Raw genomic sequence first — 26,842 nt, forward strand, 5'->3', positions numbered from 1 at the left:
GAAGTTTAAAAGAAAAAGAGTATAAAATCATCTCCTTGGGGGAAATAAAACATGCACAGATTATAGGAATGTTATATGCTAAAATAGTTATAAACCTATAAGGGCGAGAGATGAAAGGTAGCAGGATAGGGCTGGAGTCACTGGGACTTGAGGAATAGCTAAGGCTTGACTAGATGAAAAGAGAAAGGGGTGGAGAAAGGTTACAAGGTCAGACAAAGAGCAGACAGGTCCACTGAGTACTGGAGAAGTTGGATGCCTTTCTGGCCGGAATGACGAAGTTTGAAGAGCTCTGGAAGCTGGGATGGAACAGTTGAACTGGATGTTATTGTTGAAGAATGTTAATCAGAAGGAGTACTGGATTAAGAATTTGTACATCTGTATTCTTGCTCTACTTACCAATCTGTAATCTGGAGAAAATCGATCAAGAGATCTGAGTCTCCATTTCCTCATCTCTTAGGGCTACCTCAGTCTATAGAAGTCTCAGCTCCTTAGAACAGCCTCTCTTCTTTTACTGTTCCTGCCTCCAGACATTTTGTAGCGTGTCTTTTAAGTGTGAGCAGTCAGTTATGAGACCTTTCACAACATAGTATAATCACACATCCTCTGTGAGAACTTTCACAGTGCTGAAAAACATGATTGGTCACAAAGCTACCACAAGTTAAATAATAAAAATTAAGTTATACAGTCTAAAGAATAAAATTTAGGCTATACAAGTTAAATAATACTCATATACAAGCATTAAAAATGGAATTTTTGACTGGGAGTTTGGGATTAGGAGATGCAAACTAGTATCCATAGGCTGGATAAACAACATGGTCCTGCTGTAGAGCACAAGGAACTCTATTCAATATACTGTAATAAATCATAATGGAAAAGAACAGAAAAGAATATATATATCTGACTCACTTTGCTGTACAGCAGAAATTGACCCAACATTGTAAATCAACTCTATACTTCACTAAAATATTTTAAAAAATGGAATGTTTCCTCTACCAATTTCAAGCTTTAACTTTAGGACACTCAGTCCAGTTCAGTCGCTCAGTCGTGTTCGACTCTTTGTGACCCCATGGACTGCAGCGCACCAGGATTCCCTGTCCATCACCAACTCCTGGAGCTTGCTCAAACTCCTGTCCATCGAGTCAGTGATGCCATCCAACCATCGCATCCTCTGTCATCCCCTTCTCCTCCTGCCTTCAATCTTTCCCAGCATCAGGGTCTTTTCCAGTGAGTCAGTTCTTCGCATCAGGTGGCCAAAGTATTGGAGCTTCAGCATCAGTCCTTCCAATGAATATTCAGGACTGATTTCCTTTATGATTGCCTAAGTTCCTTAATTAAATATTTAGAATTAAAATTTTAAGACTTGAGACTTTGTGTTTTAACTTGAAAATATGGGGCAAAAATAAGGTCTTAGGGCTTTCTTTTTAGTTATGTATGAGTCAAACAGTTAGTGGTTCCAGATGGGGTGGATGGTCTCAAAGCTGATCTGGATAAAAGTGTGGCCAGGCAAGCTTAGATGAACAGCCAGGAAAGCAGCCAAGAGCAAAAAGAGCATTAACCATGAGTCTAGGAAAAGTCAATGTTCAAAATATTCAAGGAAGCTGTGATGTTAATTTTAGTGTGTCTACTTGAATGGGCCGTGGGTGCTCAGTTTTTTGGATAAATATTATTCTAGGTTTGTCCATGAGGCTGTTTCTGTATGAGATCAATATTTAAATAGTAGACTGACTACAGCAGATTGCCTTCCTCAACGTAGGTGGGTCTCATCTAATCTGTTGAGTGTCTGAATAGAACAAAAAGGCTGAGAAGGAAAATACACTCTCTATGCCTGTCTTCAAGCTAGGACATCAGTCTTTGCCTGTCTTCAGACAATACCTTCAGCTCTCCTGGTTCTTCAGCTTACCAACTGCAGATCTTGGGACTTTTTAGCCCCTATTTTTGTTTGAGCCAGTTCCTTATAAGAACTTTATCTATGTATCTATGTATGCATTTTTTTTTCTTCCTTCCTCCCTTTCCATCTGTTTGTCTGTCTGTCTATCTATCTATCTACTTGTCTCCTATTGGATTTGTTTTTCTGGGGAACCCAGACTAATACAGTAGCATTAGGACCCACATCATAATGGGTGCTTGTGAGGATGACACAGACCAGTTATGTGAAAATATATTGGAGCTGAAGCTCTAATATTTTGGCCACCTTATGTGAAGATCCAACTCATTGGAAAAGACCCTGATGCTGGGAAAGATTGATCATAAAAGGAGAAAAGGGCAGCAGAGGATAAGATGTTGGATAGCATCACCGACTCAATGGACATGAATCTGAGGAAATTCTGGGAGACAGTGAAGGACTGGGAAGCCTGGCATGCTGAAGTGCATGGAATTGCAGAGTTGGACATGTTTGAGTAACTGAATAACAATATGAAAACTGCCTTAAAAAGTGCCTGGTAAACAATAAGTGTTACTTAAATGATAGCTATTATGAGCCCTACTAGGCTCCTAGAGCTCACCACAGCCTCTCATGGAACATTTTGGATCCTATGATCAGAAACTTTTCTTCCAGTCCATGAGTGAGGAGTAGGAGTAAGAGGAATTCAACAAATGTTTTCCTGAGCTTTAGCAGGAAGTCTTTGAAATCATCTAACAGGACACTTTTAGGCCAAATATCACCTAGAGGCTTGGCTTTTTAACAAGTTAAAAGGACCATGTCCTGAAGCAGAAGTCTTCAGTAGATACTCACTTTCAGCATACATTAGATTTCTTTAAGTATGTGACTGCAAGCCGACTCTGTGAGGAAGAGGATTGAATTTCCTTCTTCTTTCCTTTTATTCAATTTTTCTGATTACAGAAGAATTATATGCTCATTAAATGAGATTTTTAAAACACAAAAGAAAATAAAAGTCATTCATGAGCTCAGTATCCAAAGATAAACAATATTTTGAAATGTTTCTAGTTTTTTGTCTATTTGTCTGTGACATATATATTTTTTAAAACAACATTGAGATCATAATATATATGGCTGCTATTCCTCTATCTCCCTGTCATATTGTGAAGATGACTTGGTACGAGAGTTCCCCTTGATATTTGTTTTTGGAAAGAGTCTTACTCTCCCATTACTGAATCAGAGCATCATCTTATGGCCCATCCATGACCATTTGTTAGGAAATGAAGTCTAAATAACAATGTTATTTTAAGATAATTCATAGGGAAATATATTTGGTCTTTTGACCAGTAACTATTTTTGAACACTCTCTACCACTGTTGCTTCTATTAATGTAGATAATGATAGCTGAAAGAAATCAACATACAAAGCTATAGTGATCAAAATGGTGTGGTACTGCCACAGGACAGACATGTAGAATTGAGGGTCCATTAATCTATACTGTTATGGCCAACTGATTTCCAACACAGATGCCAAGCCCATGCAGTTGGGGAAAGAGTATTCTCTTCAACAGCTGGTGCTGGACAACTGGATTATCCATGAAAATATGAAGTAGGTTCCCTACCTCATACTATATACAAAAATTAACTGAAAATGGACCAATGACCTAAATATGAACTAAAATGACAACACTTAGAAGAAAACACTGAGAATAAATCCACATGACCTTAGATTTAGCAATGGATTATTAGATATGACATCAAAAGCATAAGCAACAAAAGAAAAAGCTGAGAAAATGGACTTCATCAAAGTAAAAAACTTGTGTATCAAAGGACATTATTAAAAAGTGAAAAGACAACCTAAAGAATGAACAAAATATTTCCAAGTCATATATCCAGGGGTCTAGAAAGCAGAATATACAGGAACTCTTATAACTCAACAAATGACAAATGACCAATTAAAAAATAGTCAAAGGACTTGAATAGACATTTTCCTAAAGAAGACATTCAAATGACTAATAAGCACATGAAAAAATTTCAATTTCATTAGTCATTGGGCTTCCGTGGTAGCTCAGCTGGTAAAGAATCTGCCTGCAATGTAGGAGACCCCAGTTCAATTCCTGGGTCAGGAAGATCTGCTGGAAAAGGGATAAGCTACTCACTCCAGTATCCACCTGGTAAAAAATCTGCCTGCAATGCATATGTCATTAGGGGGATGCACATCAAAATTACAATGAGGTACTACTTCAAACTCAGGAAATTTTTTGAAAAAGGAAAATATGAAAAAATAAAAAATAAGTTTTGGCAAAGATGTGGAGAAATTAGGACCCTTGTAGATTGCTGGTGAGAATGTAAAATAGTACAGCCACTGTAGAAAGTATTTTGATGGTTCTTTAAAAAGTTAAAAGTAGAATTACCATATGATCTGGCAATCTCACTCCTAGGTGTATACCCAAAGGAATTTAAAACTGGTATTCAAACAAATAGATGTACATGTATGTTCACAGCAGCACTATTCAAAATATCCAAAAGATCTAAAACAGATAAGTGGATAAACAAAATGTGGTATCTCCATAAAATAGAATATTATTCAGCCATAAAAAGGAATAAGGTACTGACACATATATTTTGAACTTCAAAAACATCAGGGCAAGTGAAAGAAACTGGACACAAAATGACCGCATACTGCATAATTCCACTTGTAAGAAATATTTACAGTAGGTAAATCCATAGAGACAGAAAACAGATTAGTGATTGCCAGGGGCTAGGGAAGGTGTGTATGGGGAGCAACTTCTTAATACGTAAAAGGATTTTTTTTAGGGTGATAAATATGTTTTGAAACTACATAGAAGTTGTGACTATTCAAAACTATGATTACTTCAGTTCAGTTCAGTTGCTCAGTTGTCTCCGACTCTTTGCGACCCCATGAACCACAGCATGCCAGGCATCCCTGTCCATCACCAACTCCCGGAGTCCACCCAAACCCATGTCCATTGAGTCAGTGATGCCGTCCAACCATCTCATCCTCTGTCGTCCCCTTCTCCTCCCACCCTCAATCTTTCCCAGCATCAGGGTCTTTTCCAATGAGTCAGCTCTTTGCATCAGGTGGTCAAAGTATTGGAGTTTCAGCTTCAACATCAGTCCCTTCAATGAATATCCAGGACTGATCTCCTTTAGGATGGACTGGTTGGATCTCCCTGCAGTCCAAAGGACTCTCAAGAGTCTTCTCCAACACCACAGTTCAAAAGCATCAATTCTTCAGTGCTCAGCTTTCTTTATAGTCCAACTCTCACATCTATACATGACCAATGGAAAAACCATAGCCTTGATTAGACTGACCTTTGTTGACAAAGTGATGTCTCTGCTTTTTAATATGCTGTCTAGGTTGGTCATAACTTTCCTTCCAAGGAGTAAGTGTCTTTTAATTTCATGGCTGAAATCACCATCTGCAGTGATTTTGGAGCCCAGAAAAATAAAGTCTGACACTGTTTCCACTGTTTCCCCATCTATTTGCCATGAAGTGATGGGACTGGATGCCATGATCTTAGTTTTCTGAACGTTGAGCTGTAAGCCAACTTTTTCACTCTCCTCTTTCACTTTCATCAAGAGGCTCTTTAGTTCTTCTTCACTTCCTGCCATAAGGGTGGTGTCATCTGTGTATCTGAGGTTATTGATATTTCTCCTTAGTTAAGAGACTTTAAGTGACTAATTTTATGTTATATGAATTTTACTTCAATACAAAATAGAATAACAAGTTAAATAGGCTTACCCTGGTGATCATTTCACAAAACATACATATAAAAAATAAAATAAAGAAATCAAGATTAGAATATGTGTTTCCTTTTTATGTCTACAGCATGTTATGATTTCAATTTTAAAACACAGTAAACCAATCATAACACATCTTTGGTTATTACTATCTTTGGATTTTATTAGAGGTGATGCTAATGGGTTCTCCCATCATTTTCACCAACTTTGTACAATTCAGATTTCAGTTCAAGGCTTCAGGAACATTGCAAACAGCTGCAGTGGGATAATGCATCTGACTATCAATGACATGCCAACTCTGACGGACAACTGTGTAAAAGTAGGTATTTGGAAACTACATTTTCTTCTCAGTCCCATTTGGTAGGCATATTTTCTAGTGGCTTGAATTATTGAAAAATATGAATGGGCTTTTCATTGCAGTTGATGTTATATAATTATGAAATTTACACACACATTTGAACATTTGAATCTTTAAATACCCTAAGAAACTTCATTTCACATTTAGGATATTTTTATTTCAATGATATTGCAATCAAATCTTATAAAATCATATGTAAGCTTAAGCATAAACCTTAAATCTGGTTCTACATGTTAAGCTTCTAAAGGTTCTGATTTCTTTCAGCATTCCATTGTCTCATGCATTCCTATCTTTTGTGATATCATTTAGTTGATTCCTACACATTACTCAAATGTAAGTGTAGTAAAGTATATTGGAAAAAGTAAAAGTTCCCATTTTCTTTGACAACAGGACAACTTAATAGTTAATGTGTCCGTTTTTGAAAAGACTGAGAGAAAAAAATAATCTCATGACTTTGACAAATGTGTTCTATATAATCTGATTAACCTTTTATTTTTTCCCTTCTAAAGGCTTTAGTTGATAAATGCCATCGTATTTCATCAGTAGTCCTCATTGGCGCACCACATATTTCCGATAGTGCTTTCAAAGCTCTTTCTGGTTGTGACATCAAAAAGATCCGATTTGAAGGTGTGAGATATAAAAAGTAGTTTAGCATTAATTTTTACTTTTAATCTTGTGGTGATTCAAATACAATCCTTAACTTTTTCTTTTTTTTAAACAGGAAATAAAAGGATTACTGATGCATGCTTCAAACTTATAGACAAGAGTTATCCAAACATCAGTCACATTTACATGGTAGACTGCAAGGGAATAACAGATGGTAGCCTCAAATCACTCTCACCTTTGAAGCATCTCACTGTGTTGAATCTGGCAAACTGTGTAAGGTAAACAGTCATTCAGTCAAGAAACACTGATTATCTAGAATGTTCCAAGCTTCCTCAAGATGTTCATTGGTCAGTATAGTAAACATGAAAGTCAGGGATCTAAGTAGAGGTAAGTGCAGAATTCTGTGGTAAAACAAAGGAGGGGCACCCAACCCAGACTAGTTATATGTGGGCACGGGGAGATGATCAGGGAATGCTCAGGATATGTGGAGTCACAGGCTCTTGTAAGATTAAATGAATTCACTAGAACATTTGTGGGCTACTTATCCTAGTGAAGGTTCTCACAGCTAGTTCAGTTAATAGGTCTTTTTCCCAAATGGACTTTCTGACTTGCCTATGAAGAACCAATCTTACTGAAGTGTTTACTCTTGGGTACTAGTTAGATTTTTCCTCTGTGTGGATCTGCTCACAGATGGCAAGTTCTTACTGAAACCGTTTTTTTCACCTGAGTTACAAATAGGCTTCTGACCTGGCATTCTCAGGGGGGCAAGGATCAAATTCTTGATAAAATGTCTTCCCCAATTGATATCTCAGCCTCTTTCCTATGTAAATTTCTTAAAATATTATGGGGCCAGAAGATAACAAAACAGCATGTGATTACAAAGAAATTGGTTAATAGTTTGTATAACATAAGACAAGTTAGAGTAATAAGCTAAGCCAAACAAAGTCTTAACCCATAGTTCCTATTATTAAAATAGGGAGGCACCGAGGGTTGGGAGGGAAGGCAAAGACAGGATTTGAAACGGGGAAACCTGGATTAGGAAAGGAAGCCTCTAGTTAATAGCCAATAAGGAATTGAGGCCTCCTACCAACAGACATGTAAGTGAATTTAGAAGCAGATCCTCCACACTCAGTAAATCCTGCAGATGACTAAAGCCCCAGCTGATATCTTGTAGTTGCAAGCTCATGAACAAGCTGGCATCATGATGGAAGCACAATATGGAAGCTATTATACAACAGCTAATAGACTTCCCTGGTGGCTCAGCTGGTAAAGAATCCACCTGCAGTACGGGAGACCTGGGTTCTATCCTTGGGTTGGGAAGATTCCCCTGGAGGAGGGCATGGCAACCCATTCCAATATTCTTGCCTGGAGAATCCCCATGGACAGAGGAAGCTGGTGGGCTGCAGTCCATGGGGTCGCAAAGAGTCGGACACAATTGAGCAACTAAGAACATAACAGTTAATCCTATTTGTATTAACATGAAATAAAATTGAATTGCAGTCATATATTTCACTCAGGCTTCTGTAGGTTAATTAATTTTAAAAATAAATGGAGGTTTTTATGCTTCTAGCAGTATAGTTGACAAAACACTTCAAAGGACTCCTTGCTATTAATACAAACAATTTAGATTCTTGATGAAACATACTTCCAATACATTGCTGAGCCTACAAAGAGTAAGAGAAATATGCAGTTCATGATTCATCACCATCCTCTCAATGAGCAGACTCTCTGAGATGGAAAGTGGAGGGCAAGCAAACATAAAAGGTGGAGCTGCTATTAGCATAAATGTTCAACACTGACATTGAGATAATCAATTTTAGTAAGACTCAAGATAGGGAAGCAGGATGAGACTTCTGCAGTGTTTGGACCCTTCAAAAGGGACAAAACAGTCTCAAGTAGATAGTACCCAAGCCCCTGGAAGAAGTTATCTGCAAGCTTTTTTGAAGGAAAGCATCTTCTCTTTAAGCATCCAGGGTTCCCATAGGTTAAGATCAAATAAATAGATGCTCACAATTAAAGACCATCAAATGTATGAAGGTATGAGTCATCAAGTGTACAAAGATATGCAGTATACATTTGAGCTAAGTAACTCAGATATTAGAAGAATTAATCATAGAATATTAAGTAACTATGTGTAAAATGTTTGAATAAATAGATAATGGAACCAGAAATATGAGCAGGCAACAAAATATGATAAAAATAACTAGACTAGCCATGGAAGTAGACATTGGCTCCTTGGAAGAAAATGTGACAAACCTATGACAAACCTACAGAACATACTGAAAAGCAGAGACATCACTTTGACTACAAAGGTCCATATAATCAAAGCTATGGTTTTTCCAGTAGTTAGGTATGGATGTGAGAGTTTGACCATAAAGAAGGCTGAGTGCCAAAGAACTGATACTTTCAAACTGTGGTACTATAGAAGACTCTCAAGAGTTCCTTGGACAGCAAGGAGATAAAACCAGTCAATCTTAAAGGAAATAAACCCTGAATATTCACTGGAAGGACTAATGCTGAAGCTGAAGCTCTAATACTTTGGCTACTTGATACAAAGAGCCAACTCTTTGGAAAAGACCCTGATGCTGGCAAAGATTGAAGACAGGAGGAGAAGGTGACGACAGAAGATGAGATGGTTGGATGGCATCACTGATTCAATGGATAAGAGTTTGAGCAAACTCCAGGAAATAGTAAAGGACAGGGAAGATCAGTGTGCTGCAGTCCATGGGGTCACAAAGAGTCAGACATGGCTTAATGACTGTACAACAACAACTTGAAAAACTAACTTTTAGAAATAAATAAATATGATATAGTTATTGAAATAAAATGGATTGCTAATCAGCAGACTAGAACTCAGTGAAGAGAGAAATACAAAATTGGATGATAACTGAAGATATGGTAGCAGAGTGAAAAAATAAAAAGAAAAATATAATAGAGTATAACAAGATAGGGGAGGTTTAATATTAGAGTTTTAGATTAGATTTTTAAAAATTCATCTATAGAAGATACACTTAAAATGGGAAATTTGAGAAATCAAAGCATATATTTTTCTCAACCACATATCAATCCTTCAAAAAATGGACTGTGTATAAAGTTTTAAAGCAAGTCCTCACAACTTTTATAGTACTGGTATCAAGAAACTATATTCTCTTACTACAGAGCAATTATATTAGGAATCAGTAATAGAAAGCTACATTTTATTTATTTATTTATTTATTTTTGAAAGCTACATTTTAAAAATATTCATGATTTAAAATGAAAATTCCAGAGCATCAGAATCACCTGGAGAGCTGAATAAAACTACACATGCCCAAGCTCTATCCCAGAGCTACTGAATCTGAATATCTACCGATGGAACACCAACTTCCATATTTTTGAAAAAAGCAACATGGGTGCTTTTGATGCACAGCCAGGTTTACAACTAACTACATTAACTCATCAGCTTGGCCATTATGTGAAATAATCCTTTCTATTGACATTTATGCTTCCTGGACTATCATATACATTTATATATACATACATATAAACACAGACTCATGTCAGTATGTGTATGTGTGTGTGTGTGTATAAACGTGTGTTTTCAGGCAATTTTTTCTCTTTCAATCATTCATCTATCTTCTATCTAATCTTGCACAGTATTTTATCTGTAAAAATGGGGGAAATAAAGAGTATATACTCAGGATTGTTGTGAGGATAAAATAAATCAATTCATATAATATGTTTAGAATAGTGTCTGACACTTAATAAACACTCAGTAAGTGTTATCTATTATCATTATACTTTAATAAATTCTTTACCATCTGAACTACCAGGGAAGTCCATGAAATCAGAAGATGATTGCTTCTTGCCAGGAAAGCGATGACAAACCTAGACAGTGTATTGAAAAGCAGAGACATTACTCTGCTGACAAAGGTTCACATAATCAAGGCTATGGTCTTCCCAGTGGTCACATATGTTTGAGAGAGCTGGACCATAAAGAAGGCAGAATGCCAAAGAATTGATGCCTTTGAACTGTGATGCTGGGAAGACTCCTGAAAGTCCCTCGAACAGCAAGGAGAGCAAACCAGTCAATCTTAAGGGAGAACAACCCTGAATATTCACTGGAAGGACTGATGCCAAAGCTGAAGCTCCAGTATTGTGGTCATCTGATGTGAACAGATGACTCATTGGAAAAGTCCCTGATGCTGGGAAAGATTGAGGGCAGAAAGAGAAGAGGGCATCAGAGGATGAGACAGCTGGATGGCATCACCGATCCAATGAACATGAACTTGGGCACTCTGAGAGATGGTGAGGGACGGGGAAGTCTGGCATGCTGCAGTCCATGGGATTGCAAAGCGTCAGACAGGACTGGGCGACTGAACAACAACAAAATATATTCTAATATCTAACAGACTGAAATTCTCTTCATGAGTTGTCTTCTTTTAAATTATTAGATATTTTTGCCAGTTTATTCTTCCAAATGAATGTTGGAATACTTTTGTCACATTTCAGAAAAAAATCCTATTGAGATAGTAATTGAAATTATGTTAAATACATAAATTTTGGAAAGATATATAGTTTTATAATACTTACTTGAGTTTCTCTTTCTTTGTCCAAGACTTTTTTACTAAAAATGTATTCAGATATCTAAGTAGTTTAATTATAATTTTGTAACTAACGTTTAGTTTTATAACATCATGGTACAAAAATGTGACCTCTATCTTTTGGAGTCTTTATTTAGGGGTAAGGCTGATGGGAAAGTTGATGGTTAAGTTGTTTATCATGTTGAATATACTTTAATAGTCCATGGAATTTAAATTACATTAATTATATTAATTTTCATGACCCATTTTTGTTTGTCAAAAGCCAAGTCTAATACAAAATTGTACCTTAATTATGTTCTTTTTGAATTCCTAATTATTTTTCCTTCAGTTTGTATTTATGCTATATTATGTTTGCATGAAGGGGCTTCCCTGCTAGTTTAGATGGTTAAGAATCTGCCTGTAATGCAGGAGACCCGGGTTTGATCCGTGGGTCCAGAAGATCCCCTAAAGAAGGGAATGGCTACCCACTCCAGTATTCTTGCCTAGAGAATTCCATGGACAGAGGAGCCTGGCAGGCTTCAGCCCATGTTTTGCAAAGTCAGACATGACCGAGCGACTAACACTATATGTTGCATAAAAAGTCATGACTTGGATTTTTGTCTTCATAGTAGTATTTATAAGAATTATTTGGTTAAAAGGTAATTTTTTAAAAGATTGTAGGATGACTTAGTTTTTTATGATTAGGCTTATGAATATACTTAATATTCAGAAATTTGTAATCCATATTCAAAGGCAACCAAAATTTAGAGTTAAGATTTGATTTACCATATGACCATTTACCAATTTACCATATGACCATTTACCAAATGACCATAAACATGATTTTGCCTGTGTGTGTGTGTTTAGTTGCTCAGTCGTGTCCGACTCTTTGCGACCCTATGGACTGTAGCCCGCCTGGCTCCTCTGTCCATGGGGATTCTTCAGGCAAGAATACTGGAGTGGATTGCCAAGCCCTCCTCCAGGGGATCTTCCTGACCCAGGAATCAAACCAGGGTCTCCTGCATTGCAGGAGGATTCTTTACCAGCTGAGCTACCCAGGAAGCCCGGAATTGACTATAAATGTTCTGAAGCAAATAAATTGATTTAAAATGCTAAAAAAAAAAAATTACCAGAAAAAAAAGTCAGATTGGCCTTGGATTTTTCCTCTGTAACAGAAAATATATTTATAATTGATATTTTATTAACACTGTTTATACTGTTATATTTATATGTTTGGTATTTCTCTTGCAGAGAAGAAATCCAAGACCAATCTGATTTTTTAAAAAATTTATTTTATTGAAGTATAGTTGATTTACAATGTTGTGTTAATTTCAATGGATAGTAAGATTTTTTTAACACATAACATGTTCATAAGTTGCTAGATCACACACATATTTTAAATTGCCACATTATTACACCATTTCATTGTACATAATTTCATGGCAGGAAAGAATATGATCTCCAAATTCCACATCCATCCATATTCTCTTCATTGAGGGTTAATCCTAATCAATATAAAACTACCCTGTTAGTCTTACTTAATATTTTTACTAGCATAGAATTTTAACTGAATTGCCTTCCCTGTGTTAATTTTATTTAATTTGCTTTGAAGGCGATGGTAACCCACTCCAATATTCTTGCCTGGAAAATCCCATGGATGGAGAGCCTAGTAGGCTGCAGTCCATGGGGTCACTAAGACTTGGGCACGACTGAATGACTTCACTTTCACTTTTCACTTTCCTGCATTGGAGAAGGAAATGGCAACCACTCCAGTGTTCTTGCCTGGAGAATCCCAGGGACGGGGGAGCCTGGTGGGCTGCCGTCTATGGGGTCGCACAGAGTCGGACACGACTGAAGCGACTTAGCAGCCGCAGCTGCAGCAATGCTACTTCACAATTTTCTTCTTGTTGTCATTTTATTAAAAGTGTGTTTCTTGTTGACTATAATTTAGAGAGTGGTTATAAAGCAGGACTTATGGGAGGGGGTGGCACTGACACACAGGTGTCTCTGATTAAGGACAGTGTGGGAAGGCTGAGATCAAGGTCTTCCTACAGCATCAGGTTTTGTCTGCTTCAGAAAGGATCTATACGTAACTTACTGGGTTTTTTTCTAGTCCAGCTAAACTGACTTGTGCTTAGTGGAAATTCCTCCAAGATTTTGATAGTAGTTTGATTGTAAGTATTGGTTCTCCGTATCCTAAGTTTTGGTCTTTTTCTTTTGCAGGAGATTGCAACAGGCACTATTTAACATGATCAGATTTTAACTTCAGGGAAGAAACTTTGCAGGCCATCTGTTTTATTAATAGTCATGCCACATAATTAAATGAACAAATGAACAGGAATAGCATTTTTATTAATACATCTATTACTATCATTTGTATATTTTATATTAAAGTAAAAGCTATATAACCAAATTTGGTTTACAAATGTGGACAAAATACCAGATATAGATATTACCTTGCCATTCTGAAATGTACTGGATGTAGTAGCTCTTATTTTAATAGTACTGTACATATTTATACATAAAATCACATGTAGAGCTTTCCTTTTTCTTTCCTACAGAATTGGTGATACGGGACTAAAGCAATTTCTTGATGGTCCTGCAAGCACAAAGATAAGAGAATTAAACTTAAGTAACTGTATCCACCTGGGTGATGCCTCCATGGCAAAACTATCAGAACGGTACGATAAAACAATAATATTACATATATTATTAGTAGCTGTATATCTGTTGATATGAGAGATCAGAGATGGACTTTTGAAGCCATTTGGAAAATATCAGGGATGCCTAGAAGCTGGTCCAATATTCGGTTAAACCAAGTAAGATATTGGAGTCATAGATTAATATTTTCTATCTCTGTTTATTACTAATATCACCTTGGAGAAAGTTTGAGATGGAATCACTCAAGAAGTTATAAATAGCTATACCTGGGTGACTTACGTGTCTTTTTCAAGGACATTGTCTCTATGGAAACCTTTACTCCAGTGTATCCCAAGGGATATTCTAGAGGGTGAATTTATTCTTGATCCTCTTTACTTGTCAAAGGTCTTGTGTACACTACAGGGTGAAGTTCAATTCTTGTAGTAAATGTGTAAGGAAAAGGAGAGATTTAAATTTGTCCTTTTAGTGGTTATTCATCTTGGTATTTATATATATGAGTTTTTTTGCATGCATGCAATATTTTTTTCTTATCAGAAATTGCAATATGAAATGAAATCACAGAAAAAATATTTCACTCAGCTGTGTATTGTCCACTTTTAAGCTTACTATTAACATTAACATTATGATGAGAAAAATAAAATCCTTGTTTAAATAGCATTTGCTTTCCCCAGATGGTTTTTATGCAAAGAAATTGCTATTTGACAGGGTGATGAAAAGTTTAAGGTAATTTTTCATGCTACTTTCTTTCAGGTGCTATAATTTAAACTACTTGAATTTACGAAATTGTGAACATCTGACTGACCTAGGAGTTGAATTTATTGCAAACATCTTTTCGTTGGTATCGGTTGATCTCTCTGGAACAGACATCTCTAATGAGGTAAGAAAAAAAAAGACTTCTATTGTTTTCTGTAACACAATCATTTCTATTTTGTAAACAATGGAGAGAACAACAATTATTTGTTTCTTAAATTATTGGATTATAAAGGGTAAGTTTGGGAAATTTTTTTCTGGAATAGTGATGGTTGAGGTTATTTGTAAATCAATGGTTTTGTTTCTACTTCAAAAAATGGCAAAATACAATATTTGCAGGAAAGTCCTGACAGATCAGACTGTTAGATCTGAAATTTGTTTCAACTATGGACATTTGCTCATTGTGAAGATATATTTTAGATCGCTTAAATATATTTCCCTTGTGGATTACACATTCCAAAAGACTACTTTGTGCTTTTAGATCCAAGTCTCTAGTTCAAAACTGAAATCTAAAAATGGCCTCCTCAATAAAAAATAAGTTTTTAAAAAATGAAAACAAGAGGGGGAATAAAAATGGCCTCTTCAAATCTATAAAAGGATATATTTTAAGAAACTAATTTCCTGCAAGCTGCTGTAGCTACTCATTAGAGCTGAAACACAGGTCACACCCATCCTACCTTTCCAGCACTGCTCCATTCAAAATGAAGATAAATCCAGAGATTTGTCATGTTTCTGAAAGACTTTAATGGACTGCAGTTAGACAATAAATATGCTGGCTTCTCTTGAAATCAGAGCATTAGGAGGGACAGAAGAAGACAACAGAGGTGAGGATCTCTCCCCCATCTGCTTGCTAAATCCCTAGTCATCCCTCAGTCTCATCAGATACCACTGTCTCTGAGGCCTTCTCTGAGAAGTCCTACCGTACAGGCAAATACAGCAACTTCTCTGTGTACATCTGTACCTCAGTGTTTCCTTTACCATGACCTCTTTCTCACCACATTACTGATACCTGTGTTATATGTCCATCTTTCCCCCACATTCAGTAGCCTCTTTTAAATAAAGAACTGTGTGTTTATTGGTACAGTTCTTTCTCTTCTTTACCTAAGAGTGAATTTAGATTTGGCCTCCATTCTGCTAGCTGGTCTCCTCTCCTCTTTCTTGGAATGTTGTTGTTGGTGGTGGTTTAGTTGCTAAATTGTGTCTGAATCTTGCGACCCCATGGACTGTAGCCTGCCAGGCTCCTCTGTCCATGGGATTCTCCAGGCAAGAATACTGGAGTGGTTTGTCATTTCCTTCTCCAGGGGATCTTCCCAACCCAGGAACCAAACCTACGTCTCTGGCATTGCAGGCAGCTTCTTTACCAACTAAGGAGTGTTGGAGTCTTGTCTAAATGTAGAATGAGATGGGGAAGTTGGGATAGTTACATGTAGTCAACTCATTACGGTGAAATCAAGCCTGGTCTTCTCAATGCTGTCTTTTGACAGCCCATCTGGTCTTTGGTTTCCTTCCAGGGAAATCCCAGATCTATATTACCTGTCCCAGCTCCAAGATCCCCTCAAGTTTTGGGGCTCCTTTGTCGTATGTGCCTTGCTCTGGGCCCCTTTGGGTCATCCTGAGGTGTGGGACTCTGTGAGGCCTTCTTAGGTCCACAGTCCCAGACATCCCCTGCAGACATTTCCCACTTTTACATCTGGGTGTATTTGTTCTCAGACCCATGCCTCACCCTTCTTACTCTCCTACAGAGTGGCTGACATGTCAGTTAGATTCCAGCTGGGTTTGGTGCTTGTAAAGTATCTATGAACAACAGGAGGGTCGGAAGCAGAGAGAGGCCAGGGTTTTTGTCCACCTTTCCCTGCATTATTAATATCAGCTGCATTTCTTTTGTGATCTACTCCCTTTGGTCAGGATTGTTGCGGTTCCAGTTTCCCACATGACCTTGGACTTTGGGCTGTCAGAAACACTATCTCTTTCCATTGTCCTTCCAGCATAGGCATGGTACTGGCTTCCTGCTACTGCTAATATCTAGATTTTGTCCTTATTCCATTAGGCTCCTAAGGTGTCTAATACCTATTAGTCAGTTTTCTCTCACGATTATATTTCCTCAGTTTCAAACAAGAGTTGTTTTTATTTTCCTCATTAGATTTTAGCTGGTACAATGATGAGCATAGGGAAACTCTGATCCCTTGTTGTTTTTCACAAGCATACGAGGGAAAGATAGAATGAGTTCTCATGTACTCTTATATTCCCAACCTATCAGGAGATAGAGCCCAGGGAGGTCTGGAAGTGGGCCCTGTACCCCAGCATCTCATCCTTTTGCTTCCCTCTGGCTCTCCCTTCCCCTCTTCTTCTTCCAAGCTCCCCTCCTTCCTGCTCTGCTCTCCCTTCCCCTCCCCTTTCCCTTCTCTTCTCCTCTCCCCTCTTCTCTTCTTTGCTCCCTGTCTTTTCTCTTGGCATAGTTTCTTTATCTAATCTGGGGGTGGAAGACATGTTCCAACTGATTATATGGTTTTTAAAAACGTCATGCTCCAAGTCTTTCAGGGTTTAGAATTTTAAGTCCAGGATGTTTTTCTACTGTGCTGTTCTGTAAAAACCCTTCCCTGACACATACAAGCAGAAGGCCCAGCTGTTGTCTGAAGGATCACAGGGTAATGAGAAGGATCAAAGCACATTATAATTACATCAAAATATAATTCCACCACAGCACTCCTCACAACCTGAAGTATCTGGTGAACAATTGTTGAATTCACAAAAGGAGGTTTAGATGCTCGATCTTAGCTTTCAGCATTTGTGAAAAACTCAGTTTTTATTTTCAAAGATCATATATTAACATTTTTATCAACTGAGGATAAGTATAAAGTTTAGGGATATAGCCTCAAGTCCCATTCACTGTTTTATTTTCTTGTAAAAAAAAAATTAAACAATCTGAAAGAATACTTGTGGAGAAGAAAGTTAGTTGTTTTCTGCTAAAAGATGGAAAAATTAGTCTTCTGAAGGCTATTGTTTTCTTCCTTCCAATCAGTGAAATTCTGACCTAAGAGGCAAATGACTGACAACACAAGGCACAACAGCAGCTAACCTCAAACAGCCAAATTAAAATGAGTCAGCCCAGATGTCAAACTGGGCAGCTAATACCAGCCTGGACTGTAGGTCTGATGAAGTGCAAATATGACTACAGATTTAACACTTAGGATTTAAACTCTGGAATGTTGCAGATATTACCAGAGGTCAAATGTGACCATTTATACCTTTGGGAAAAAATACGTTTTCTAATAATTATGTTCACTCACGATTCTTTTCAATAGTGTTTTCAGTTTGAATCATACTACATATTTAGTTAACAAATATTTATTCTGACTACATTGTGCTTAGTGCTAAGGGTACTGGAATCAGGAAAACAGACCCGGCCCCTCCTCCTAGCCCTTATATGCTAGTGGAAGACAGGTGTGGAACAATGGTCATTAAACGAGATGGGTGCAGGAAACAAACAGAAGGGAAACTTAACCTAAATCAAAGTCAGAGAAGACCTTCTTTTACAAGAGAAGGAGAAGGGGTATGTGGTAAGTCACAGAAACAGCTTGCACAAAGATAAAGAGGTTGAAAGTACGGTGGCATTAAAGACATCTGCACATTTGGATATAGCTTGATTGTGAGGAGAGTGGTGAGAGATGATGTTGGACAGGTAGGCAGGGGCCAGGTCATGAGGGGCCCAGAAGCCACAGTGAGGAATTTGTTCTCTGCCTTGTTGGCAATAAAAGGACATTCAGTATTGTCAATTAGGCCATAACGTATTAAAACTGAAATTTTGAAAAGATCACTCTATCTGCTGGATAGACATGGGAATAATGCACTAGGGCTTCTCTAGTGGCCCAGGCAGTAAAGAATCCACTTGTAAAGCCAGAGATCTGGGTTCGATCCCTGGGTCAGGAAGATCCAGTGGAGAAGGAAATGGCAACCCACTCCAGTATTCTTGCTTGGAGAATCCCATGAACAGAGAAGCTTGGCAGGGTACAGTCCAGGGGGTCACAAAGAGTCTGACATGCCTGAGTGACTAAGCATAAATGGTCAGTGACTGATTATAAAGCAGTAATCCAGGTGAAAAATTATGAGGGTCAGTATCAGGGCTAGAACCAGGGAGATGGTAGTAAGGCTGACACAGCAGATTTGAGAGACATTTGGAGAAAGAATCAATGGGAACTAGAGACAGAATGAATATGGAGGTAAGGAAGAGAAGGAGAAAATCAAGGACGATGCCAGATTTTTGGCTTGAGTGGCTGTATAACTGGTGGTATCCCTTACTGAGCTGTGTCCTTTCCACAGTGGGAGGAGAAGGATTGCTACAGGTTGGGGAAATAGGCATGTTTAGTTTGAGTCACCTGTAAGACAGCTATACAGAGATGTAGAAGAGCTCTAGAAATAAGCAGGGAAATCCGTGAAATTTACTACTCGAAGGTAGAAGAGCTCCTTAAGGTTGCATGGGTAATGGGCTTTTATGTTTGGAAAATCATGGATGCTCATGAGGAAGTTAATCAGCAAAGAAAAAACTATAGATATTTAGAAATCAAGCAATATATTTAACTGAGAAAACTAATTTAAATGGGGACAGCAAGGAAGAGAACAGTTACTTCAAACTTTATACATTCCTTTTAATAATTTTATTGTCTTTAGCCATTCCTTTTTAGAAAAATAGTGACTAATCTATTACATCATCCAAGAATAAAAATTGTTTAGGAAGTTGTCTAATAAGCCTATTTTACAGAAAGAGGAAGGATATCAATTTTCATCTTCCAATATAAAGAGAATAGGGTTTGTAAGTGAAGGAAATAGCTTACTAATATGATGATATTTTATGGTATCTTTAAAAATCTTTAATTTTCTATAGCCTTTTCTTAATGTCTAATTCAGCAGGATGTTATTCATTCCTTATTACCCCAGAGGGTTGTTTGAATATAAGGTTATATTTCCACATACATGGGAACATGTTTTCTGCTAGTTAGGAGAATTATCATTTACTGAAGACCACAGGATCCCCAGTTAGGACAGTTAAATCTGTTGCTTAGGTTGTCTTAGTCACCACCCATACTTGTTTAAAGGAAAAATGAGTCAGAGCTATGTTCCAGACATATGCTTAGACAGTGGTTTAAGAAGACTCTTTCATTTGCCTGATTTTCAAAATTTTTCACCATCAGCACTAGAAAAATGTTCACTCTAAGTGTCCATTGTGTAGGCCATCACCAGGCGTCCCCTCACGAGAATGTAACACCCATAAGGCTGAGACTTAATTTTGTTCACTGCTGTTTTCCCAGAATCCTGAGGGTAGTAGATGCTTGATAAATATTCACTGAATTAAGGAACAAATGCTGAGCTCTACAATACCAAATATGAGTAAGATTTGTTCCCTGCAGCCTGATTTGGAAGAGTAAGTGTGACTCATTTAAATATGGTATAGAAGATGGAGTGATAGAGGATGCAGAGAAAGGGATCTATTAACTCAGCCAGTCTAACACAAAAGCATGCCTATGCTTGCTTACTCAGGGAACTTTATGCAGCTTAGTACTGCTAGAACATGCTGTGAAAAGGAGATGTTACCAATAGAATGTCACGCTATGCCAAGGAGTCTAGACTTGAATCAATGATGAAGTAGCACCTAGAAGGGGAGTCACAGTCATGGTCAGCCTCCCATTTTAGATTATCTGGGTTATTCTATTTGCTTGGGCTCCAAAACCATTGCAGATGGTGACTGCAGCCATGAAATTAAAAGACACTTGCTCCTTGGAAGAAAAGCTTTGACAAACATAGTGAAAGTGAAGTTGCTCAGTCATGTCCGACTCTTTGCAACTCCGTGGACTGTAGCCCGCCAGGCTCCTCTGTCCGTGGGATTCTCCAGGCAAGAATACTGAAGTTGGTTGCCATTTCCTTCTCCAGGGGATCTTCCCGCCCAGGGATCGAACCCGGGTATCCCACATTGCAGGCAGACGCTTTACTCTCTGAGCCACCAGGGAATCCCATACACAGCATATTAAAAAGCAGAGACATCACTTTGTTGGCAAAGGTCCAGTCAGTTGTATAGTTTTTCCAGTAGTCATGTATGGATGTGAGAGCTGTACCATAAAGAAGAATTAATGCTGAAGAATGAATGCTTTTGAACTGTGGTGCTAGAGAAGACTCTTGACAGTCCCTTGAACTGCAAGGAGATCAAACCAATAAATACTAAAGGAAATCAACCCTGAATATTCATTGGAAGGACTGATGCTAAAGCTGAAGCTCCAATACTTTGGCCACAAAGAAAGACATGTTTCTTTTGGTGTTAGTTCTAGAAGGTTTTGTAGGTCATCATAGAACAGAGGATAGGATGGTTGGATGGCATTACTGATTCAATGGACATGAGTTTGAGCAAACTCTGGGAGAGAGTGAAGGACAGGGAAGCCTGGCATACTGCAGTCCATGGGGTCACAAAGAGTCAGATACAACTTAGCAACTGAACAACAACAAATTCTCTGGGGGATAGATTGGAGGGGAAAGTAGTGGGAGTTATTTCAGTAGTTAAAGAAAGAGATGCATTTTTTAACTAGGTCAGAGTAGTAGTGTGGAAAGAACACCGTCAAGACTACTTAGGAGGTAAAACTGAAAGAATTTGGTGACTGACTAGATGGGGAAGATAAGGGCCTAGAGGTCAAGAGGATAAGAATGATTCCAGATCTGAATTTGGGTGGATGGAGGCCCTACCTCAAAGAAAGTTAAGTAATGCAGGAAAAGTAACAGGTGTTGAGGGAAAGGCTCAGAAATAAAGAGAAATAGCTCCAGAAAGAATGAAGAGGCTGAACCAGAGAGAAAACAACGCCCAGTTGTGGATGTGACTAGTGATGGAAGTAAAGCCTGATGCTGTAAAGAACAATATTGCATACAAACCTGGAATGTTAGGTCCATGTATCAAGATAAATTAGAAGTGGTCAAACAGGAGATGGCAAGAGTGAACATTGACATTTTAGGAATCAGTGAACTAAAATGGACTGGAATGGGGGAATTTAATTCAGATGACCATTATATCTACTACAATGGGAAAGAAACCCTTAGAAGAAATGGAATAGCCCTCATAGTCAACAAGAGTCTGAAATGCAGTACTTGGGTGCAATCTCAAAAACAACAGAATGATTTCTGTTTGTTTCCAAGGCAAACCATACAACATCACAGTAATCCAAGTCTATGCCCCAACCACTATTGCTGAAGAAGCTGAAGTTGAACAGTTCTATGATGATCTACAAGACCGTCTAGAACTAAAACCAAAAGAAACATGTCCTTTTTATCATAGGGGACTGGAATGCAAAAGTAGGAAGTCGAGATACCTGGGGTAGCAGGCAAGTTTGACCTTGGTGAACAAAATGAAGCAAGGCAAAGGCTAACAGAGTTTTGCCAAGAGAACACACTGGTCATAGCAAACACCCTACACAAGAGACAACTCTACACATAGACATTATCGATGGTCAATACCAAAATCAGATTGATTATATTCTTTGCAGCCAAAGAAGGAGAAGCTCTATACAGTCAGCAAAAACAAGACCAGGAGCTGACTGTGGCTCAGATCAAGAACTCCTCATTGCCAAATTCAGACTTAAATTGAAGAAAGTAGGGAAAACCGCTACACCATTCAGGTATGACCTAAATCAAATCCCTTACGATTATACAGTGGAAGTGACAAATAGATTCAAGGGATTAGATCTGATAGACAGAGTGCCTGATGAACTATGGATGAAGGTTCGTAACATTGTACAGAGACGGTGATCAAAACTATCCCCAAGAAAAAGAAATGCAAAAAGGCAAAATGGTTGTCTAAGGAGGCCTTACAAACAGCTATGAAAAGAAGAGAAGCAAAAGGCAAAGGAGAAAAGGAAAGATATAAGTATCTGAATGCAGAGTTCCAAAGAATAGCAAGGAGAAGAAAGCCTTCCTAAGTGAACAATGCAATGAAGTAGAGGAAAGCAACAGAATGGGAAAGACTAGAGATCTCTTCAAGAAAATTAGAGATACCAAGAAAACATTTCATGCAAAGATGAGCACAATAAAGGATAGAAACAATAAAGGCACAATAAAGGATAGGTATGGACCTAACAGAAGAAGAAGATATTAAGAATAGGTGACAATAATACACAGAAGAACTGTACAAAAAAGATCTTAAAAACCCAGATAATCTTGATGCTGTGATCACTCACCTAGAGCCAGACATCCTGGAGTGCAAAGTCAAGTGGGTCTCAGGAAGCATCACTACGAACAAAGCTAGTGGAGGTGATGGAATTCCATCTGAACTATTTCAAACCCTAAAAGATGATGGTGTGAAAGTGCTGCACTCAATATGCCAGCAAATTCAGAAAACTCAGCAGTGACCACAGAACTGGAAAAGGTCAGTTTTAATTCCAATCCCAAAGAAAGGCAGTGCCAAAGAATGTTCAAATGACCACACAATTGCACTCATCTCACATGCTAGCAAAGTAATGCTCAAAAGTCCCCAAGCTAGGCTTCAATAGTAAGTAACCATGAACTTCCAGAGGTTAAAGCTGGATTTAGAAAAGACAGAGGAATCAAAGATAAAATTGCCAACATCCGTTGAATCATAAAAAAAGGCAAGAGAATTCCAGAAAAACATCTACTTCTTCATTGACTATGCTAAAGCCTTTGACTGTGTGGATCACAACAAAGTGTGGAAAATTCTTCAAGAGATGGGAATACCAGACTACCTCCTGAGAAATCCATAAAGAGGTCAAGAAGCAACAGTTAGAACTGGACATGGAACAATGGACCGGTTCCAAATTGGAAAGGAATTTGTCAGGCTGTATATTGTCACCTTGCTTATTTAACTTGTATGCAGAGTACATCAGGCAAAATGCCAGGCTGGATTAGCACAAAGCTGGAATTAGGATTGCCGGGAGAAATATCAACAACCTCAAATATGCAGATGTCACCACTCTGCAGAAAGTGAAAAGGAAATAAAGAGCCTCTTGATGAAAGTGAAAGAGGAGAGTGAAAAAACCGGCTTAAAACTCACCATTCAAAAAACGAAGATCATGGCATCTGGTCCCATCACTTCATGGCAAATAGATGGGGAAACAATGGAAACAGTGACAGGCTTTATTTATTTTGGCTCCAAAATGACTGCAGATGGTGACTGCAGCCATGAAATTAAAAGATGCTCCTTAGAAGAAAAGCTATGACCAACCTAGACAGCATATTAAAAAGCAGAGACATTTCTTTGCTGACAAAGGTCCATCTAGTCAAAGCTATGGTTTTTCCAGTGGTCATGTATGGATGTGAGAGTTGGACTATAAAGAAAGCTGAGTTCTGAAGAATTGATGCTTTGAACTGTGGTGTTGGAGAAGACTCTTGAGAGTCCCTTGGACTGCAAGGAGATAGAACCAATCAATCCTAAAGGAAACCAGTCCTGAATATTCATTGGAAGGGCTGATGCTAAAGCCGAAGCTCCATACTTCGGCTGCCTGATGCAAAGAGCTGACTCTTTGGAAAAGACCCTGATGCTGGAAAAGACTGAAGGCAGGACGAGAAGGGGACAACAGAAGATGAGATGGATGGATGGCATCACCGACTCGCTGGACATGAGTTTGAGCAAGCTCTGGGAATTGGTGATAGAGAAGCTTGCCGTGCTGCAGTCCATGGGGAAGCAGAGAGTCAGACACGACTATATGACTGAACTGAACTGAACTGTATTGAATATTGGCATGTTTTCCATATTAAGTTTAACTGTAAATAAGATCATTTCAGATCTAGAAAAAAAAAATCTCTAAGACTAAGTAATATATAAGAATAGAAAGAAGCCAGCGTGAGGTCTTTAACAATAATTAGTGTAGTCTAAAATTCTCTCAATTCTGTCCCCCTGCCTCCTCTCCATCCCTGCTGCCACTGCCACAGTTCAAGCATCATTCTTCTTACTAACCTCTTTGCCTTAAGCATCACTGTCCTCAATCCATTCTTCACTCTGCTGCAGTGTGATCTTCCAGCATGCAAATCTGAGTCTTTCACTTCTTTGCTCATATATTGTCAGGAGATCTCCACTGCTTTCAGTATAAAATCTAAACAATCTAGTTTGGGGGACCAAGACTTCCTAAGGTGGTTCCTGCCCATCTGTGCAGCCTCACTTCCAGATAACTTCCACCTTCATTTTTAGCTCCAGAGACACAGAACTGATTCTCCTACAGCTCCTCAGACATGTCTTGCTCTTCTTTTCTTCTCACTTCTGTGAGTAATTCTGTCTGAAACACCCTTTCTTCTTGTCTATCTGCTAACTTCTTGCTCATCCCTCAAGTTTCAGCTGTGTGAAGCTCCCCTGGAATTCCTGGGCAATTCCCAGGCAAAGCTTAGGATCTCCCCACCTTGTATTTCCACTGTCCTTGCTAATGTCTCCAATAAAGCAATCAGCTCAATATATTTTTGAGTCACTCAATGTATTTTAATATTTTTTTTCCATGCCTGCCTCCTTACAACATTGTAAGACTCTTCAGGGTAGAAGATGGATTGTCCCATCTTTGGGATGCCCAGCATAACACCTAATACATAAAAGGTGTGTAAAATATTTGATCAGTGAGTAGTGAGTAAGGGAATGAATGGATCTGGTACCATTTTCTTTCTCTAAACCAAACACAAGATTTTCAAACTGCCACATCTTCTTAGCTATGATCTGAGCTAGAATGGGAATGCTTACAGCTGCACGTCTTAACCTGATGATATGCTTTCAAGAGACCACCCATCTGCATGGAACACAAGCACAAATAAAGGCTGAGGTTTAGTGCACCACAACTCCTAAAGCGGGAAGCACAGGAAATTACTTGAGATTTAAGCAACAGAAAGAAGGGGAGTTAAAAGAAAGCAGAAAGCAGAATAACTCAGAGATAAATGGATTTGCCTTGGATTAAAAAAAACAAAAAGCAAAAAAAACACACACATAAGAAGTTTGCCCTATTGAACTTTTTCCTATGGAGCTGGACTTTTCTTTAGTCCATTCTAGGCTGCTTTTCACAGCCAGCGGCCTTATATAAATCTGCTGGTCCCATCACTAGCAACAGTGGTTTTCCTCATAGAGCTTCCAGTCAATTTTCTCCTGTTTCCAGAAAAATGCCTATTAAAATCATGGCAAAAAAGAAGTGACCAACGTGAGCTTGTCACTTCCCTCCAGGAGAATCTTTGGTTGATATAACTTTCCTCTCAACCTCTACCAGGTAGGAGGCAAGTAGACCCAAGGTGACTTACTCTATTTCCAGAAACGGAGATGCTTATTTTCTTTCCCTCCACAAACATATAGAGGACCTATTTCTGTGTATTGACCAAAGCCTGCTTTCCTTTAGACTTGTAGGTTGGTAAATTAGATTGGAAAGGTTTGCACATTTTAAAAAGTATCATTACAAAATCCATACTAATAATCAAGTACATAGAAATAAAAATGATTAAAAAGAAAAGGCAAATTATTTTTACAAAATTGTAATTGCTAACCAGAGTGTAAAAGATCACTTTTGAGGTTAAAGATATATTTTCATGGACATTGTACAAGATAGTGTTATCAGTGATTTTAGAAAGAGGATGTGTTAATCGAGATAAAACATATTTTCAGATAAGAGTTTTGTTCTTTATTCCTAAAAGAATGTGGAGGAGAAGGGGACAACAGAGGATGAGATGGCTGGATGGCATCACTGACTCGATGGACGTGAGTCTCAGTGAACTCCGGGAGTTGGTGATAGACAGGGAGGCCTGGCATGCTGCGATTCATGGGGTTGCAAAGAGTCGGACACAACTGAGTGACTGAACTGAACTGAACTGAAGCAGTACTGAATACAGTGACTGCTTCAGAAAGAAACATATGAAATGTAAACGATTCACACAATTATAAAACTGTTAGTCGCTCAGTTGTGTCCAACTCTTTGCAACCCCATGGACTGTAGCCTGCCAGGCTCCTCTGTTGATGGGATTTTCCAGGCAAGAATATTGGAGTGGGTTGCCATTCCCTTCTCCAGGGGATCTTTCCAACCCAGAGATTGAACTCAGGTCTCCCCATTGCAGGCATATTCTTTACCATCTGAGCCACCAGAGAAGCTGCACAATTACAGAGGGAAATAGATTCCACTCAAGAATTACGACAGTATACTAGCAAGATAAGAGAAAATTGGGTTCATAAAAATAGATAATTTTATAAATAGACTACTCATTCATTCACAAATACTTACTCATTGTCAGCTGTGTGTCAAAGGCTATGAAAGCGTCTAGGAGTACTAAA

At 38.3% G+C, this 26,842-nt stretch overlaps 1 protein-coding gene across 1 annotated transcript in view; it reads left to right on the top strand.

Annotated features, from left to right (window-relative positions):
* FBXL13 (F-box and leucine rich repeat protein 13) overlaps window positions 1–26,842 on the top strand; it is a 217,273-nt gene that overhangs the window by 134,316 nt on the left and 56,115 nt on the right. The window contains exons 13-17 of the mRNA XM_027539757.1: window positions 5,861–5,959; window positions 6,508–6,625; window positions 6,720–6,882; window positions 13,728–13,847; window positions 14,578–14,704. Coding sequence (XP_027395558.1) covers window positions 5,861–5,959; window positions 6,508–6,625; window positions 6,720–6,882; window positions 13,728–13,847; window positions 14,578–14,704 — 627 coding nt within the window. The remainder of the gene's footprint in view (window positions 1–5,860; window positions 5,960–6,507; window positions 6,626–6,719; window positions 6,883–13,727; window positions 13,848–14,577; window positions 14,705–26,842) is intronic.

Source organism: Bos indicus x Bos taurus, chromosome 4 (genome assembly GCF_003369695.1).
Source record: "Bos indicus x Bos taurus breed Angus x Brahman F1 hybrid chromosome 4, Bos_hybrid_MaternalHap_v2.0, whole genome shotgun sequence".
NCBI classification, from domain to species: domain Eukaryota; kingdom Metazoa; phylum Chordata; class Mammalia; order Artiodactyla; family Bovidae; genus Bos; species Bos indicus x Bos taurus.